This window comes from Canis lupus, chromosome 32 (assembly GCF_011100685.1).
Source record: "Canis lupus familiaris isolate Mischka breed German Shepherd chromosome 32, alternate assembly UU_Cfam_GSD_1.0, whole genome shotgun sequence".
In the NCBI taxonomy this organism is placed as follows: domain Eukaryota; kingdom Metazoa; phylum Chordata; class Mammalia; order Carnivora; family Canidae; genus Canis; species Canis lupus.
The window spans coordinates 11,345,853-11,363,070 of NC_049253.1; the positions used below are offsets into that span (position 1 = coordinate 11,345,853).

Below are 17,218 nucleotides of genomic sequence, written 5' to 3' on the forward strand. Positions count from 1 at the left end.
CTATTTTCAAAATTTTTTAAATTATGAAAGGAAAGGAAAAGAAATAATATTTTTGGAAGAAAGACTTTTACATAGTGTAGCCTATTTTTATCATCTTATTGTTAACACACAGCTTACCCCCATTGCACTCCCATTCCTTTTCCACTCCTCCCCTCCCCCACTGCTCACTCCATGGAAACACTGCTTCAACTTTAGTAGATGAACCCTCTCCTTTCTTTATCTGGCCCTCTATCCCCAAAACCCCCTATCACTGCCCCAGTCTCCCTACCTTGACATCCTTACCTTATCTCCTCTTCGGCAAGAAGGGGTCATCCTGTCTTGGAAATTCCAGCTGTCTCTCTCTCTCCCTCTCCTCTCTTTAGCACTAAATCTCCCAGTCAACTGTTTAATTGATTATGCATACACTTTCAAACCTATATCAATTATTCTGTCTGAACTTATTACTTAGGGGCAATAATCCTGTGCTGAGTGGCAGCTGGAAATAAAGATTGTATAAATGAGAAATGTGAGATGTGGGAAAAACAGAGAGATGGAATTCTCATAGTAGAGAGGGAATAAGTCTGATAGATTTATCTCTTATTTCTTGACTGTAGCATGGATATATGAAGGGGTGGGGAGTACAATGTTTTTAAAATATTTGTTCATTTTTTATATAAATTTTATTCCCCTCCTTCTTTTCTCCCCTGAAGTTTTCAAAGATTCTGAGAGGAGTATTTCACCATTCTCATGGTTCTGTTACATTCACTAAACATGTGTTATATGCCTATTTTGTTCATTTGAGCATTAGTGGGGTTGGGAGAAAGGAATGGGTAAAAGGTAATTCATGGACTGGTTTGCTTTTCAGGCTGAAGGTGGGAGGTTTTCTTCAAGGTAAATGATGCTTTGATTGGGTGGAGGGTAAGAAGGGAAGCAGTTGATTAACTGAAGAAATGCTGTGGTCTGTAATTACCCCCCACGCAGTTCTTTTTGGATACCTCCCTCTTCTCTGAGCCTCATCAAACTCTTATTGCTGGTTGGTAACTCGTGTTTTTTCATTGATGGGTTCCTTTCTTCTGTGACCTCAGGCAAGGTCAGCCTGTATATCCCATCACGGGAGGATTCAGGCAACCCTATCCATCCTCACTGTCAGTCGACACTTCCATGTCCAGGTAGGTAGAGGTGGAAACCGGGCACCCCAGGACAAGTTGCTCTTCTTGCGCTTGCATTTTGTGCGCCTCTGCTTGCCTCTTGGTTGGCTAGGAGGGTGCATAACTCAGCCATGCGTCTGTCTGTGCAGTGTGCCTGGCTCCCACACTAGGTGTCCTAGAGATTCCTGGGTAGGAGCCAAACGCTGCACCCCACCAGCACCAGCCACACCCCTCAGGTAGACTCAGGCAACACCCCGGAAATTGTGCATCCAAAAGAATTCACTGCCACCTGACTGCGGGATGTGAAATGCCCCGAAAACAGACATTTCTAAGAAGAGTTTGTTTGAGTCAAAATATGCTGGGAGTGGGTTAAGGGGGCGGATAAAGACTGGTTTGGTCTGAGTTTTCTAATTTGCTTTCTTTGAGGAAAGTTGTATCAGTTTAATGTGACAGTGTTTGAAAATGCCCAGACAGTCCAGAGCCTTCCTGAATCAAGGCTGTCAGAAGAGAAAGGATGGTGCTTATTGGCTGCAGGCCATGCGGGGTGTGTGTCCTAGTGTGTGAATCAGGCCCTGTGTGGACATGTTCTAGTTCAAGCGAAGCTCTGTGAGACCTGCCATGCCACACTGCTCTGTGTAATGCTTTTGCTTCTGGAAAGGATGGCGTCTGTGCCCTGTGCTTGATGTACACACACATTTGTTGTGCATCATCTGTGTGTTCAATGTGGCTTATTCGAGGGAACTAGCATCATTGTGCTGGAAGTCAAACTGTGGGGCTAGTAACTGGTTGTGAATCTTCACTTTTTTATTATGTAGGTATGAAATCCGCAGTTTCTGTGGTGAATTTCAGCTTTTTACAAAACCTTTATTTGCTCAGCAAATTGTAAATCTAGCTGGTTGGGAGGGAATGAAATTAATATCCTTCCCCCAAAATATATTTTTACACCTTGTAACACTGTAAGAACTGTCTGGTGACAGGATGTTCTCCCATGCAAGTAACCAGCATCATGTATCTTTGCAAACAGTATACAACAGAGCATTATCATTTACTCAAATATTTATATTTTTCCCATGCCTCTTTAATTTCTAAAAATTTGTTTCTAATCCAGGCAGAGTTCCTTCTTTCCTTCCCAGATGAAGAAGTTAATTGTGCTGGCTGTGATAAAAAGACCTGAGAATATTGTTCTGGCTAAATGTTAACTTTCAAACAGTTTGAAAAGCAGGGCACCTGGTTGGCCCGGTCAGTAGAGCACATACCTTGGGATCTCCAGGTCATGAAATCAAGCCCCTCATTGGGTGTGGAGCCTACTTAAAAATAAATCAACAAACAATACTGTTTGAAAACCAAAATCTTCTAAAGCATATTCAAATGTATCCAAAGCATTTATTGAAAGTCATTTTTCTTACATGGCAGTAGCCCTCCTTTGTGTTGTATGGTGGTGGATACTTGAGATTTTTTTTATGGTCTACCAAGTGTACTCGGGAGAAAAGCCTTTAGGATGTGTAGTTTTTTACCTGGGGCAGAACTGTATCCTTCCCTTAATTTTATTACCAGTTTTCCATAAGACTAGGCCTTTCGAACAGTACTTTCTTTCTGTGTAGATTATTTTAGATGATGCTGGTGGCAGCTTTATTAAATTGGGGACTAAGAACAAACTGCTGTCCATTATTTTCTCAGTTGTTTTCTCCATATATCAATAAAGAAGCCAACAAGTATGAGAAGACTTATTGTGACAGGTTGCTTAAGGATGTAGGCAGAGATATTTTAATATGACGTCTTTAGCTTTCATTTAAAAATCATTTAAAAAGCCAAATCCTAATAAAATGTTATACTTCCAGCAATTTCACTTACTGAAGTGTTTCTTTGAAAACTGCTTTGCAAGAAATTTCTTAATCCAATGACCTATAGCCTTCCTAGGAAAAATGTCTATTAGTTTGAAAATAAATTCTGTTCTACAAGGAATAAATATAAATATTTCCGCTTGAATACAGAGAGAAATTAATTATTGGCCCACTCAAATTTATAGTTAATACTCTTGTGTATAAAGATGTGTTTTCATTCTCAGCCAATAGCAAGTTAGTGGATTATTTCAGAATTCTTCCTCTTTTTGCTACAACAGCCACTAGTACATATGTTTTCTTTTCTTTCCTTCTTTCAGGTTTTCCCATCATATGATTCCTGGTCCTCCTGGTCCCCATACAACTGGCATCCCTCATCCAGCTATTGTAACGCCTCAGGTCAAACAGGAGCATCCCCACACTGACAGTGATCTAATGCACGTGTGAGTACACCTCTGGTTTCACCTGTGAATGCCTTAAGATACTGAGGATCTAAACACAATTTCTTCTTGCTACTCTTGAACATTTTCTCCCTCTCTTTTATTATGAAAATCAGTGTGACTCTGCCTTGAAAGTTCTGCCCCTGAGGACTTTAAACAGCTCGATTCTCACTGCACTGATTTTAAGATTGGAAAGGAGCATAGACCTCAAAAGATGAAGGGAACATCACCAAACCTCACCAAAATGGAGTAATCTTCAGTGTGGGCATTGAATAATCTTAAGCAATTTACTACCAGGTTTTAATTGGTTCTGATTGTTGGGGAGCACCTGATGGTACCTGAGAGAAGTAGACAGGAGGGCTGCATGCATTTCCTTCCTGACATACACTTAACCCTGCTGCAGGCTTCAGAAGCACAGAATTCAAAGGAAAGGGGCAAACCAAGCCCAGGAGGCCAGGGTTGTCGCAGGCTGTGAGAACAGGACTAACTTCCCTGAATTCCTTAATCTAGGGTCTGTAGACCTGGACAGGAGGACAGGGTGGCTGGGTGCATATGATAGTGCATAAAACGCCTGCAAGGGCAGGCAAAGCCAACACGCATTGGTTTAGGGGAGAGAGTCTGGAGTTTCATTAGTTTCTCAAAGGGGCCCTACACCCAAAAAGTTAAGAGCCTCAGTTCTGGAAGAGGAATAACCACCATACATACTATGTGTTCAGCCTTTCCTGAGGTAACCAAGAAGCTCAGTCAGCCTCAGGGCCCATTTTATGTCAAACACTTCTATGGCTAAAGGTAAACTTTCTCAAACCAAAGGATCCTTACTCCCAATGAGCTGTTCTTCTAATGTGATTCTGCTCTGGGTGCTTGTCGAGCTTCTAGAGTGTTGTCCTCGGCTTGAGTTTGACTGGTGACATGAATAGATGCTCTGCTTCTCTCCTCCCTTGTCCTCCTTCCCCTATCCTTCCCTCCCCCCTCCCCCAACACCATCCCAACCACCTTTTAGGAAGCCTCAGCATGAACAGAGAAAGGAACAGGAGCCAAAAAGACCTCACATTAAGAAGCCTCTGAATGCTTTTATGTTATACATGAAAGAAATGAGAGCGAATGTCGTAGCTGAGTGTACCCTAAAAGAAAGTGCAGCTATCAACCAGATTCTAGGCAGAAGGGTAAGTAGTGGGGTGGGATGTAAATGTTCATGGTAACCTTGGAACGGTTTCGTTAAAGGTGGTTATGGAATGTGGCTGTATAATCACCAGCCACTTTGGGAAGTAACAGAAAGATAGGATAAAAACATTTAGGAGGATTAAATGATAGAATGCATTGTAAACAACTTAGATTGTACCTAGCACACACAAAACCTCCTATATATAAATGTTAACTGTTTTCCCTGTTACACTTATTGGGTGTCTTTTATGTGCCACGTACTCATAGGCATTAGATAATAATTGCTGAATAAAATAGATAGGTCCTTGTCTTCGTGGAGCTTAACATTTTGTGATAGGATGCAAACACTAGACAGGTAATGATCCAATATATAATTAAAATGATGATAAATACTGTGAATGTAAAGAGTAAGATTCTATGAGAAAGAATAACAGGGAGCTAGGGAAGTTCCCAGAAAAAAAAAAAAAAAACAGTATTTAAGCTGAGACCTGAATGAGTAGAAATTAACCACATGATCAGTGGAGAGAGGTAGACCCTCCCCAATGGAGTGACGTGTGTGCACTCATGACTGAAGCAAGAAAGCGCTTAGCCCACCTAGGGAACTATAGAAAGGCTTTGCAGTACCAGCCATGCTTCTGGAAGAACCCCGGCAAACACAGGTGGCCACTCCTTCCAAGGTAGAAGATCTGTTCTACTCAGAAACTGGAAGAATTTATATGGGCTGGAGAAGCCTTTATTCTAGAAAAATTGTTCTCTGGGTCTTAAAATATGTGCATGGTGTCTGCATTGCCTCTTTTCTTTTCACTCTTTCTTTTATTCACTCCACGATGCTCTTCTGATCACCTACTGTGTATACCAGGCACGAGGCTACAACTAGGGCAGATGCTGTAAGATTTCTTTATCCAGCCACCAGCCCAAAGGCTAGTTAGTCTTCCCAGGTGCTTTTTATAAGGATTGAAATGGTCTTAAAACATTAGGTATATGAAGAATGGTAAGAAAGATTGGAGTTTTTCTAATACTACATTATAATTTTAGAAATGCTTCATTTTAATTTGTTGATGCTCTTCATGTATGTGATAGTTACTTAAATTATGACCCTATGTATTTGTTTTTGCAACCTCAAGAAATTCATGATTTGTAAATGAACATTTAGACAAGGAAGGTCTAACAGCTTTTGTAAAACTTAAATGATCGTGTTTTAGCTATTGTGGGTAATTTTTACCATGTTTGATACAAACCTAATAAACTTCAACATACATAATAGAAGACATGCAGGAGATTTCCAAGCCATGTGAACAGATGGAGAGAAGTAAGCTTTCTTGCATTATCGATTCCTGTTGGAGAGAATAAAAATGTGATTTCCAATCCGCAGGACACCAGGGTTTCAGGGGTAGGATTTGGTAGCAGATTATAGCTCTCTTGGTGCCCTGTGTATAATACCCTCCCTCCCTGTGGATTCTTAAACACTTAATAACAATAATTACAATGATTTTCCAAGCCAGAACATAGCAGATAAATGATTCCCATCATCTTTGAGGAACTTTGCCTTAAAAGCTTAAAGGCTGATGACCATTCCCCCTGACCCTTTAAAAGAAGAAACCAGAGGGAAAGAAGGGTTGATGTTCTTTTCTAGTTTATATAGAACTCTTGACTCTTTACCTTTTTTGAGTTAAAAGTCCCCTGGCTCTGCAGTGGTAATTATTTTTCTGCTCAAGAGAGTAAGTTAGGATATGATACGGAGGTATGCTTCCTATTTTTAATGCACATTTCCAACAATTGCTACTTTCTCAGCTTCCTTAACGATCCCCAGATCAGAGCGTGTGTCCTAAAGGATGGTTCTCATTTGGGGTCTCTCTCTGTCTTTGATTTGGACACCTGTTTCTATTTATAGGTCTCTGAGATCTTTGATTAAGATCAGATTTTCTCTCCTTTCATAACTTCCCTCTGGCAGAGTAGTCCTTGCTAGTTCTTTAAAGTTCCTGCTTTTAAAATCATGAAGTTTTATACTGGAATAATTAGAATTCTTAAAAGTAGACCTTAAATCCACCCTGGAACATTTTATCTTTTTTATTTTATTCATCTATACTGTATCTCTAAAAAGAAATATTCAGTCATATGAATTAATAGCACAAATCTTACTTTAAAAGAAGGCTTTTCAGACCTTCCAGGCTGTTAAAGGAGGTCCCATTTGTTGCAAATTTGTCAGAATTTTTAATATGTTTTCCAACAACTTTGGAAATGTTGACAATGAAATCTGATTTTTTCAAAAAAAGAATTAACTCAGTTTTTCAGTAAACAAGAGATACAAAAGTGTTTTTTTTAAGCCCATTGTGTTTCAGAAATTCCTATTAAAAAAGGCCATCTTTCTAGTTTGTACTGGACTGTTTTCATTTACAAGGCTTTAATACCATTGTTCTATCTACTGTTTTACTCTAGTAAATGATCTTTTTGTGGATAGATTTTGTGCATTAGAAATACTTGGGAACTAAAAGCGATTGAGACTTCAAGTCAATACTTTGTGGCCTGCTTTTTCTCTCCTTGCATTTTGCTCAGTTAACTGGGATCATTTTGTCAACCTAAATGCTCTGTTTTAACTGAATAACTGGTTGTTTGGATAAAAGACCCAACCCCCATACATATTTTGAGAGAAGTTTTATAAAATTTAATCCAGGTTTTCTCAGCAAGTTATAAAGCTGCCATAAACTACATAAAATTATGCCAATATATTTCGTTAGTCAAATGAATAAAAATTTACAAAAGTTGTAATTTTACTTTTTTTCCTTTTTGTCTCCCAATTTGTTCCTTTTTGGTAACATTTTGCCTCTTGCCAATCACATTTAACACCAGAACTGTGTAAATATTAATGATCAGTGTTTTCTTAAAAAAAAAAAAAACCCACCAACCCTGTCCCCCCACCCCCCAAAAAACCCCAAACAAATAATCAAGGCCGATCTTCTCCACTGTGTCCAGTTTGTTGTCCACCCTGTGTAGGTCTCTGGTACTGGGTCATTGTTCCAGATTTAGGAAGGCCAGTGGTGGGCAGAAGCCTGGTTTAAACTCACACCACTGTCCCAGACCTGCCTCCTTCTTAAGATTATTTTCACTAACTGTGTTAACTTTGCTGGTGTATAAAGAACTGTGTCTCAGGTAACTTTTTTCAGGTTTTTTTCCCCCTGTCAGCTCTCCAGTGTCCATTCCCCCCACGTCCCCATCATTTCTTAAAAGAAAGGCTTATTTCCTGATTTGCCCTCAGGTTCGTACCCAAGTCCTGCTGTGTGTCACGCTTCTTAACTACTCAATGCTCTGTTCTTCTAAAGCAATAAAAAAATAAGCCATCTGCGCTATCCAACATAGAGGCCCAGGCATCTCAGGGGCTTTTGGAGGAACTGAATCCGATGCCCTGCTCTGGGGCACCTCCTGCGCTGGAGGCCGGAGAGGGAGGGTGGGGAGTGGCAGAAGGTGCTTTAGTGTTCTTCTTGGGATCGTCCCAGGTCTTTTAACAAACAGGAGCAAGCAGGTGTTTGTTTTTCTTGAGGAAAGCTGCCTAGCCATACCTCAGGAGCCTCCTCCAGGAGAACTTTTTCTCTTTCATGGCCTCTCTTCCTCGCTCCTCCATCTTTTCCCCAGTTCAGCCACATCTTTCTTTTCTTTTCCTTATTTTTTTAAAACTGGACAGGGAAATTAAATTCAGGGCAGACCAGCCATGAATGAGAGAGAATCTCCTAGCACTTTAGAGCTGGGGCCAGGAGGAGTGGACAGGTGGGAGCTGACCCAGAGCGTGGGTACGTGTGGTGTGGGTCAGACCTGCCCCACCCGTGGCTGCGCCTCCATGCCATCCCTCTGGCTAGTTGGTTCCCCAGAGCCCAGCAGGTTCTCCTGGAAGGTTCCACTGGCAGATCCTAGCATTGAAGAAATGGGGAAAATACTTGAAAACTGCCTGCTAGGGCACCTAGAGCGAGTCATGTGTGAACATATGCAGAGCAATATCCAAATATAAGCTGCTTAAATTACCAAATGGATGCCTTGCGTACATTAGCTATCTTGCTGTATATGATACATAATTATGTCAGCTATTATAAGGGAAATGGAAAGTTCGCAGGTGTCAGCCATTACGTTCTCCAAATTAGATACCACAGTCTCAGTTTCTAGATGGCAAAACAAACCTAGACAGTACTCCTTGCTTTCTGTCAGAAGGAAGCTAAAAACTGTAGCCATAGAGTGCACATACGATTGGACAGTGCTGTCAGTGTGCTCCCTCTAGACAAGTAGTGTTTTGCAAGTGTGAGGATAGGGTGAAAGGGGCTAAGACAGACTGATTTAAGGTCTTGCTTTATAGACAGGATCACAGGATGCAGGTTTCTGACCTTCTGTATGACAGAGTGGGTGGGAGAGTGTCCATGTGAGGTGAGGATGCATCTGTGTGGAAAAGACATCTGGAAATTATCACATTTTGCATAAATAAATGGTACTTGGTCTCAAATATCAGAATATGGTACAGACTGTGAACAAGGCCTAAGTTGGGTGTTGAGGCTCCCCAGTGAAAGTTCTTTCTAATTTATATGGGAAAAGAGAAAGGGTGGGTAACAGAATATTTTACTTTGGATATTTAATCACCTTGAATGTTTCATGTGATGTGGGAGGAACAGGATAGAGACCAAAGTTTGAGTTTCACTCTCCCTGCTGGACTCTAAGTGGATTTCCGCAGTCCTTGCTCTTCCACCATTTAAAAATAAATCAGAATTTAAGTGCTTAATATTTTAATTCTTTAATCTTTGAAACATGAAATATATAATATTGTTGCTCTTTTGCTTGCTTTCATTTGATTTGTTTTCCTTCCTCTTTTTGTTTTAGTGGCATGCCCTCTCCCGTGAAGAGCAGGCCAAATATTATGAATTAGCACGGAAGGAAAGACAGCTACATATGCAGCTCTATCCAGGCTGGTCTGCAAGAGACAATTATGTAAGCTCCTTCTGAATACCAAAAGCTCCGTACTGTCACTTTTTCTGTCTGTTACTTTTGTGATGGAAAGGTGTTTTAGAGTACAGTAGCTCCCTCCATCCTCCTTTATTCACTGGGGATATGTTTCAGTACCCCCAGAGGATTCCTGAAACCACCAAAAGTACTGAACCCTGTATATGCTGTTTTCTCCTTTTCATACATACCTATGATAAAGTTTATAAAGACACAGTAAGTGATTAACAACAATAAAATAGAACAATCGTTAACAATATATTGTTCTAAAAGTTATGTCAAAGTAGTCTGCCTCTCTCAAAATCTCTTCTTGTACCATACTCACCTCTCTCCTTGTCATGATGTGAGATGGTAACATGAGGACATGAAGTAAGGGGACTGAGCAGGCATTGTGATATTGCATTAGGCTGCTGCTGATCTGCTGACACCATGTCAGAAGGAGGATTGTCTGCTTCCAGACCCTGCTTGACCAGAGGTTACTGAAACTGTGGAAAGCAAAGTTACAGATAAGGGAGGACTACTGTATATGTAATGGAAGTTAATGAACTTTATAATAAAGATTTCAAGGATATATTGCATTTAGAAAGCTTCGAGCTGTCATACTTTTTTTTCCTCTAGTTATATAATGGACTTTTTTAGGTAAAACTGTAATCCAAAAAAATCCATTAAAATGTTGGTAAAAAAGATTTTGTTTTAAATGCCCAAAATATCGGGGCACCTGAGTGGCCCAGTTGGTTAAGTGGCCAACTCTTGATTTCAGCTCAGGTCATGGTCTCAGAGTAGTAGGATTGAGCCTCCCACTGGGCTCCGCTCTCAGCAGGGAGTCTGCTTGAGATTCTCCCTCTCCTCTCCCTCTGCCCTTCCCCTGTGCTCACTCGCTCGCTCTCAAATAAACAAATAAATCTTTAAAATCAAAATAAGTCCATAATCTCATCATGTAAAGGCAACAGTAGTAATAACTAATTATATTATCTTTCAGTTATTTTTTTCTGTGTTTGGTTTTTTAACATGGATATAAGTATGTGTGTGTGTATACATATACTTTTGTGTCATGCTTGCTTTTATATATAATAAGCATTTTTCTGTTATGGGATAGTTTTTCTATATATCAACTTTTTTTTTTAAGATTTTACTTATTTATTCATGATAGACACAGATTGAGAGAGAGAGAGAGAGAGAGAGAGTCAGAGACACAGGCAGAGGGAGAAGCAGGCTCCATGCAGGGAGCCCGACGTGGGACTCGATCCTAGGTCTCCAGGATCAGGCCCTGGGCTGAAGGTGGCGCTAAACCACTGAGCCAACCGGGCTGCCCCTATATATCAACTTTAATGGCTATATTATAGTATTTTGAGTGAATGTCACAATTATGTAACCATTTTTTCCTCTTTTTTAGATATTTAAATTACCTTTTTTTTAACAATTGGAAACAATCCTACAATGAAGAGATCTGTGTATAACAATTTTTATTTATTTATTTATTTATTTATTTATTTATTTATTTATTTATATTTAGGGCTATTACTTCTGTAGGATACATTCACAGTAGTAGAATTGTTGAATTAAAAGATATAAGCTCTTTGGTACTTACTGTCCTATTTCTTTCCAAAACAATATTATCTAATTCTTAAAAAGAATGTATTCAAATTGACTGTTTTGCCACAGACTAATTAAAGCTGGATTTTAAAAAATTGTTTCATATTAGTGTACCTTGATGTCTATTATGTATTTTATTTAGATGGAGTATTTATTTTTTAAATTGTACTAATTGGCCAGAAATACCCCATTTATAGGGCCTGTTATTTTATTACTTTGGAATTTGAAGATTTTACTAACGTGGTCTTGATACAGCAAAGACTATTACTGAGAAAGTGTATTATAAATTATATATTTCAGTTTTAGATTTTATGGAAGGGAACACTTTTGATTATTTAAGCTCCTAATTTAAAAATTTTGAAGATCATTCACGTTCCATGTGAGCCCGACATTAGAAAAGCCAACTAATAATATTAGGTGGAACTGTCCCTTTTAAAAAGGGTGACATTGAAGCCATTAATCAACATATAATTTAATGTGTGACCATTGCTGTAGATGGTTCTGTGGGGCCCCCTGTCTGAGGTCAGACATCCCATATAATGGAACATCAAGATTTTGGGAACATATTTGTTTCCTGTAACATGCTTCCGAAAAGTCACTACTGGTCAGGATTTGAAGCTTAAAACATTGGGCTACAACCATGACATAGGAAGGAAGAATCATGGTGTTTGTTACTTAGGAGCGGCAGCTCATTGGACTCTCCTGAGCTCTTGTTTGGTTGTTTTAATGACTACCATATGCCTGTCATCAAGAACTGTCTTAAATGTTTTCTGTGATATTTTTCTAATCCCTATAATAATTTAGGGTCATGAAGAGCATTATTGCATTTTAATGCAATATGGGGGAAATGGAGAGGTCGTCAGGTTAAGTAATTAGTCCAAGGCCATGTAGTGGCTAAACTGCAAGTTATACCTGGTTCTCCCTGACTTTCAAAAGCTATGCAGTTTGCCTTCTCTATAGCAGACTAGCACAGTCTTTCCAGTGCCTTCTTTAGTAGACTGCTTTAATTCAAGAGTTTTCTCCCCTGAGCTGTGCTTCTTTTCTCCAGGCAATAATTATTAGCATCCTTCTGGATAGATTTGACCCAGGGAAGAGCTGTGCTGTGAAATTTGTATAGATTTAGCATTGCTGGTTGAATGTCTTTGAGTGAAGTTTCTGTTTCTGAATCTTAGGTAAAGGATAAAACTTTAAAAAGAGATAAACACATATTCTATCCCTCTCTCCTTTTCTTCATGTGGGGAGATGAGAAGAAAGTAGTTTTAAAGAAAGCCGGTATAATGTAAATTTACCTTTAAATTCTTCTGCATGATTTTTAAAAGAAATTGTTTTGCATAACTTGATTGTGGGATCCCCTGGAATGAAGGGAAAACCCAGCTTTGTGACATACAATTCTTATAACAATAAATATAAGCCTATTAATGACTAAGGCAAACAGAAGCCAATCAAGTGATAGCACTTTAGCTAAAAAGATTCTTCTGAAAATAACAGCATAGGAATGGAATCTAAACAAGATACATGCCTTATGCCTTGTATCTTAGCAGTTAGTGTCAGATTGTTATCCTTATCCTTATTGAGATTATATTAAATATATCTCAGTTATTGAATATTAAAATGCTCTATTCTGTGGCATCATAGATTTTATAACTTCAGTTCTTCTAATTTTTATTTTTTATAACTGAAGGTTTCATAAATCAGCAGTGCACATATTTTCTTAGGTTAAATCAGCTAGATATTTATAATGTTAGAGCATTTTAAATTTAATGCTTAATAACCTCAGTATTATACATAATTTTAATGAAAAATATTTTTATATTTACCACACACAGATGATTTTTTTTGTGTATGTTGACATCAGTACATCCAAACTACTTAGGTCATCTTTGTCTATCATAAAATGTTGGTTCTCTTGAAACACTGGTTCATACCTAGAATATAACACAGGTTATTTCACAAAGGCTCTAGCAGTCCAACACCTCAGGCCAGTCACATATACTGGGCATGCACAAAATGGCATAGATGTGCTGAGACGCTCGGGGTGCTCTTAGGAGCCAAGGGCCATGTGGTGAGGGACTCAGGGACACAGCATGTTACAGCACCTGGGAGGAGTTAGGTTCTAGTGGTGAGGTCTGCCTGAGGGAAGGGTGTGGACAGACCAGACCGGAGGGGATGGGCTTTGAGTGGGGCTGAGAAAGTTCCTGGAAGAGCTGGCACTTGAGATGAGTGTTGAACAGGCAAATGGGAACAAGGAGGAGAAAGTGAGAAGTTACTGACACATGAAACAACCTCAGAGCGTCTTCTGAAAACCACAGTTATGCCATTTGAAAGGAAGCTTTGGAAGGTAGGGGCAGCCCATGAGAAGCATGCTCTCCCTCTGTGTGGTCCCCTCCTCTCAGAGTGCTTTTAATAATAGTGTTAAAGATGACTCCATTATTTTTGAAATGCTGTTTCCCAGGGTCACGAATATCTGCTGTTTGGGAGGATAGTTTGAGTCAACCTTCCAAAGCTTTAAAGCTTCAATGGTCAGGTCATGTGACATGAAGAAAAACTACCCTGGAGTGCATAAAAATATAGACTTTTATATATTCACGCAGTATGTTCAATGTAATCTTACAGTTTTATGTTTTGTTCTTTGTTAATGTGACTATTACAGTAGACATAAAATACAGCTATTCGATGTGATATGTGTTCTGTTATAGTTATTTGAAAATACCGTTCTAATCCAGGTCAGCTATTTACTATTCATGTAAATCAAATATGTGCTGTATCTATGCTGTATTTCAACTATTTTTTAGAGGAAATTATGAAGATAGAAAATAAGACCACTATAAATGAGACTTAAAATTGTAAATCTGTGCCAAAGGTGATTTTGAGGTATATTTGTGTTATCATGTCTGTTTTAGGAAACAAGGTCCGAATTTACCAGAAATGTCTTTGAAATTACCTTTCATTTTCTCAGGTTCAGTATTACCTTTCTGCCACTCTCCTTGATTGCCATCATGCCTGTGCCATAGGGGCTAAGGTTCTTTAGCTCATGTCGTGAATTTTTAATTACATGGTGGAATTCACAGTAAGGATTTATCATGAACACTACCAGAAGTGGGTTCTAAGTGTGGTAGTTGATAATAGACTGTCTCTGTAAGTGGGCTTTCCTTGAGTGGGAGTCTGTGGCCACAGCCCTGGGACATCATTACCCTTGTATGTATATGGAAAACCACCTCCATTGTCAATACAGATATTAAATTATGAAGCTGTAGAGACAAAGGTCACAAAGAGGTAAGAACTTTTCCCTCGCTGTTGCTAGGTATAGATGGCAAAGAGAGAGAGAAAGAGTGGGAGCACCTCTGTCTCTTTGTTGACTGCCTACCTTTTGTACTTTAGTATCATATCCATCCATGTGTTCATAGTCCAGTCTGTAACATGACCATATACCCATCTTCTTCCAGGGTAAGAAAAAGAAGAGGAAGAGAGAGAAACTCCAGGAATCAACATCAGGTAGGCTCCATGTAACTTTCCAGTCAATTCTCCTGCTTATGACAAACACCTTTTAAGGTAGTCTGCATCTTCTAGACACTGCTTTATTCTGCAGCTGTAACCTGTGGTTTTTTTTAAACTCTGCTTTCCTTCCTGAAATTCTTTAAAAATGTTTTAAAGACCTTTCTTTTAAATGTGACTATGTGAAGGTATGTCTATAAATGCTCCTTTCCCAAATCCTGGTTGTTAACTGGTGGCTTTTGCTTTCATTGTCTATATCCTCTTTAATACTTCTGCTATGTTTCTATTTGTACAACTCTTCACAATAACAATTTTTATTCTGATTTTATAATATACTACCTTATGTGTCCTAGAGAATCTTTTCTGTGGCTTGGGTATTCTGAAAATAGAAAACATGACGATAGGATTTATCTTTCCTGGACATTAATTCAAGGCATCAACCAGTGAGGTCCTATTTATTTCCCCTTTTTCTTTCATTAAATGTAAGGCCACTACTTGTACTGCACAAATAAAAATGGCTGGTATAAGAACCATAAAAAGTAAAGCAAACAAGTCCACATGATGTTGTAGCTACTACGTATTTGTACTACTACAAATGTACAAAAACCTCTTCAATAAAAATTTGTTAAAGACACAATTTTCTGCAGGTACAGGTCCAAGAATGACAGCTGCCTACATCTGAAACATGGTAAGAACGACTCTCTGGTCCTACTGCTGACACTAGTTATAAACAGAGGCCACTTGCTTGTGAACCTTCTTGCTCATGCTGATGCATCCAACACTGACCTTTTAAAGAGGAAACTCCAACAAAATCAAATTAGTGCTTTAGGAAAATCGGATGGTTTTTATACCGGCTATGTTTTTGCAATATAGTATGAGTATGCATTTCTCTCTTCTTTTCTTCCTCTTTTGCCCCTTTAATTTTTCTTGATTCCCTTTCCCCTAACTCTTCTCAGCCATTCCTTACTGACCAGTGGTAAATCAGCCTGCTGAAGAAACAAACGACAAAACTGGCAAGCAAGCAAAATGCCCTCTTAACTCTGCAAGCCCAGGGCTACACATAAGGTGCCCAGACCATTGCAGCCCAGGATTTGGAAGTTTTTGCTCTGTAGAGACTTCTCAGATGAGATGATACAGAGATACTTAAAAGTAATAGAGTTCTAGTGAGGAAGAGCAGCTTTATGTATTTTTTTCTATTATTTAAAAATGCAGCATGGGGACTTGATTGACTGTATTCTGCTATCAGGCACTTTTCTGACTTGGTAACCATTGCTAGATCCCTGTCAAGTATTTATAGGCAATGTGTAGTTGTTGTTTACTGTAGTGACCATATTTTTGACCAGATGGGTGGAAACCTCTCTTTATAAATCAACTTAGTTTTGCTCAGCTTTGAATTCACAGTGCATTGACATTGACATATTTCCCAGTGACAAAGGAGCTACCGTTGACTCTGCTCCCTCTCCAGCAGCCTACATCCAGGTCCCACCAGGTCTGTCCTTCGGGCCTGTGTTGATGGAGTCTTTCCTCTTCCACTCATCACGGCCACAACCCCTGCTCAGGGGTGCAAACTTTCTGTCTGGATTATTGGAATAGCCTTTGGATAATTTTCCCACCTCCAGGCTTCTTTCCTGCCAATTGATCCTCCATGTTGCCCCCAGAGGGATTTGCTAAAACACAAAGTGATTGTGCCACTTCCCCACGTACAAATAGTCAGTGCTTTTTGTTGTCTGGAAAATAAAGTGTAAACCACTTATTGTGTCTACCTGTACCCACTCCTGGGTTCTCCCTTCCGTCTCTCTTGCTCACCTCTATCCTAGCCCTTTTGAGTCCTGTGCTCAGTCCAAACAAGATGACTAGTGGTTCCCTAATACACACCATAGCCAAGGCACATGCTGTCCCTGTGCTTGCAAAGCCCATTTCCACTGCGGAGGAAGGAAGGGATAGATCTGCAGTGTTTCTCAGGAGAGAGCAGTAGCCTACAGATTATTTAGTTCTTGACTAGAACCAGATGACCCTCACTTAATCTTTTACAGTTTCATTTTGGTGCTGAAATTTCAGTGGACTTTCCCGAAGAAGCCTGTCGACAATTTTGGTACCAGATAGGTAGGAATTTTCCATCAGATGTTTGCCTGAGCAATCTATTTGAGCTTTTCCCTCTTGACTTTTCCTCAACTGTGAAACAGGAATGACACGCACCACCCATGGTTGTTCGTGTATCATATATGCCTTCCTCCTTCCCCCCACCCCTCACTGAGACCTAACTTAGTTCTATTCTCTGTGAAGCTTTCTTGACCTTTATTCAGATTGCCCAGGTTCTTCAAAATGCCATTGCCACAATTTTATGACCTCAAAATTCTTCCAAACTGAGTGGCAGCCTTTTCTCTGACTGAACAGAGGATGCCCCCTTCACATAGATGGCCGAACAATACCTGAAAAACGGTATCACAGATGATGTCCGTGTTTAATTCAATATAATGGCTATTACTGGCAGACCTCTTTTCAGCTGGCCTCGTGGCTTGGTCATTAGGAGCATGGAGAAGACGATCACAGGCCCTGAAGCATAGTAGAAGTAACTCTAGTAGCAAGCACATACTCA

The 17,218-nt window shown here is 39.5% G+C and overlaps 1 protein-coding gene and 1 long non-coding RNA gene across 7 annotated transcripts in view; one reads left to right on the plus strand and one right to left on the minus strand.

Annotated features, from left to right (window-relative positions):
• LEF1 (lymphoid enhancer binding factor 1) overlaps positions 1 to 17,218 on the plus strand; it is a 117,720-nt gene that overhangs the window by 89,508 nt on the left and 10,994 nt on the right. For 2 of the 6 annotated variants that reach the window (XM_038581938.1, XM_038581942.1), the window contains exons 6-11: positions 1,065 to 1,148; positions 3,286 to 3,408; positions 4,406 to 4,568; positions 9,418 to 9,525; positions 14,574 to 14,622; positions 15,270 to 15,310. In XM_038581938.1, the coding sequence (XP_038437866.1) occupies positions 1,065 to 1,148; positions 3,286 to 3,408; positions 4,406 to 4,568; positions 9,418 to 9,525; positions 14,574 to 14,622; positions 15,270 to 15,304 (562 nt within the window). In that variant the 3' untranslated portion in view covers positions 15,305 to 15,310. The remainder of the gene's footprint in view (positions 1 to 1,064; positions 1,149 to 3,285; positions 3,409 to 4,405; positions 4,569 to 9,417; positions 9,526 to 14,573; positions 14,623 to 15,269; positions 15,311 to 17,218) is intronic. The other 4 variants (XM_038581937.1, XM_038581941.1, XM_038581940.1 and 1 more) reach the window with 3 other exon arrangements.
• LOC111093692 lies at positions 5,329 to 14,838 on the minus strand. Its single transcript, XR_005382708.1, has 5 exons — positions 14,495 to 14,838; positions 12,948 to 13,055; positions 12,420 to 12,482; positions 9,863 to 10,022; positions 5,329 to 5,900 (listed from the first exon to the last, which is right to left on the minus strand). It is a non-coding gene; the product is annotated as an uncharacterized LOC111093692 (long non-coding RNA).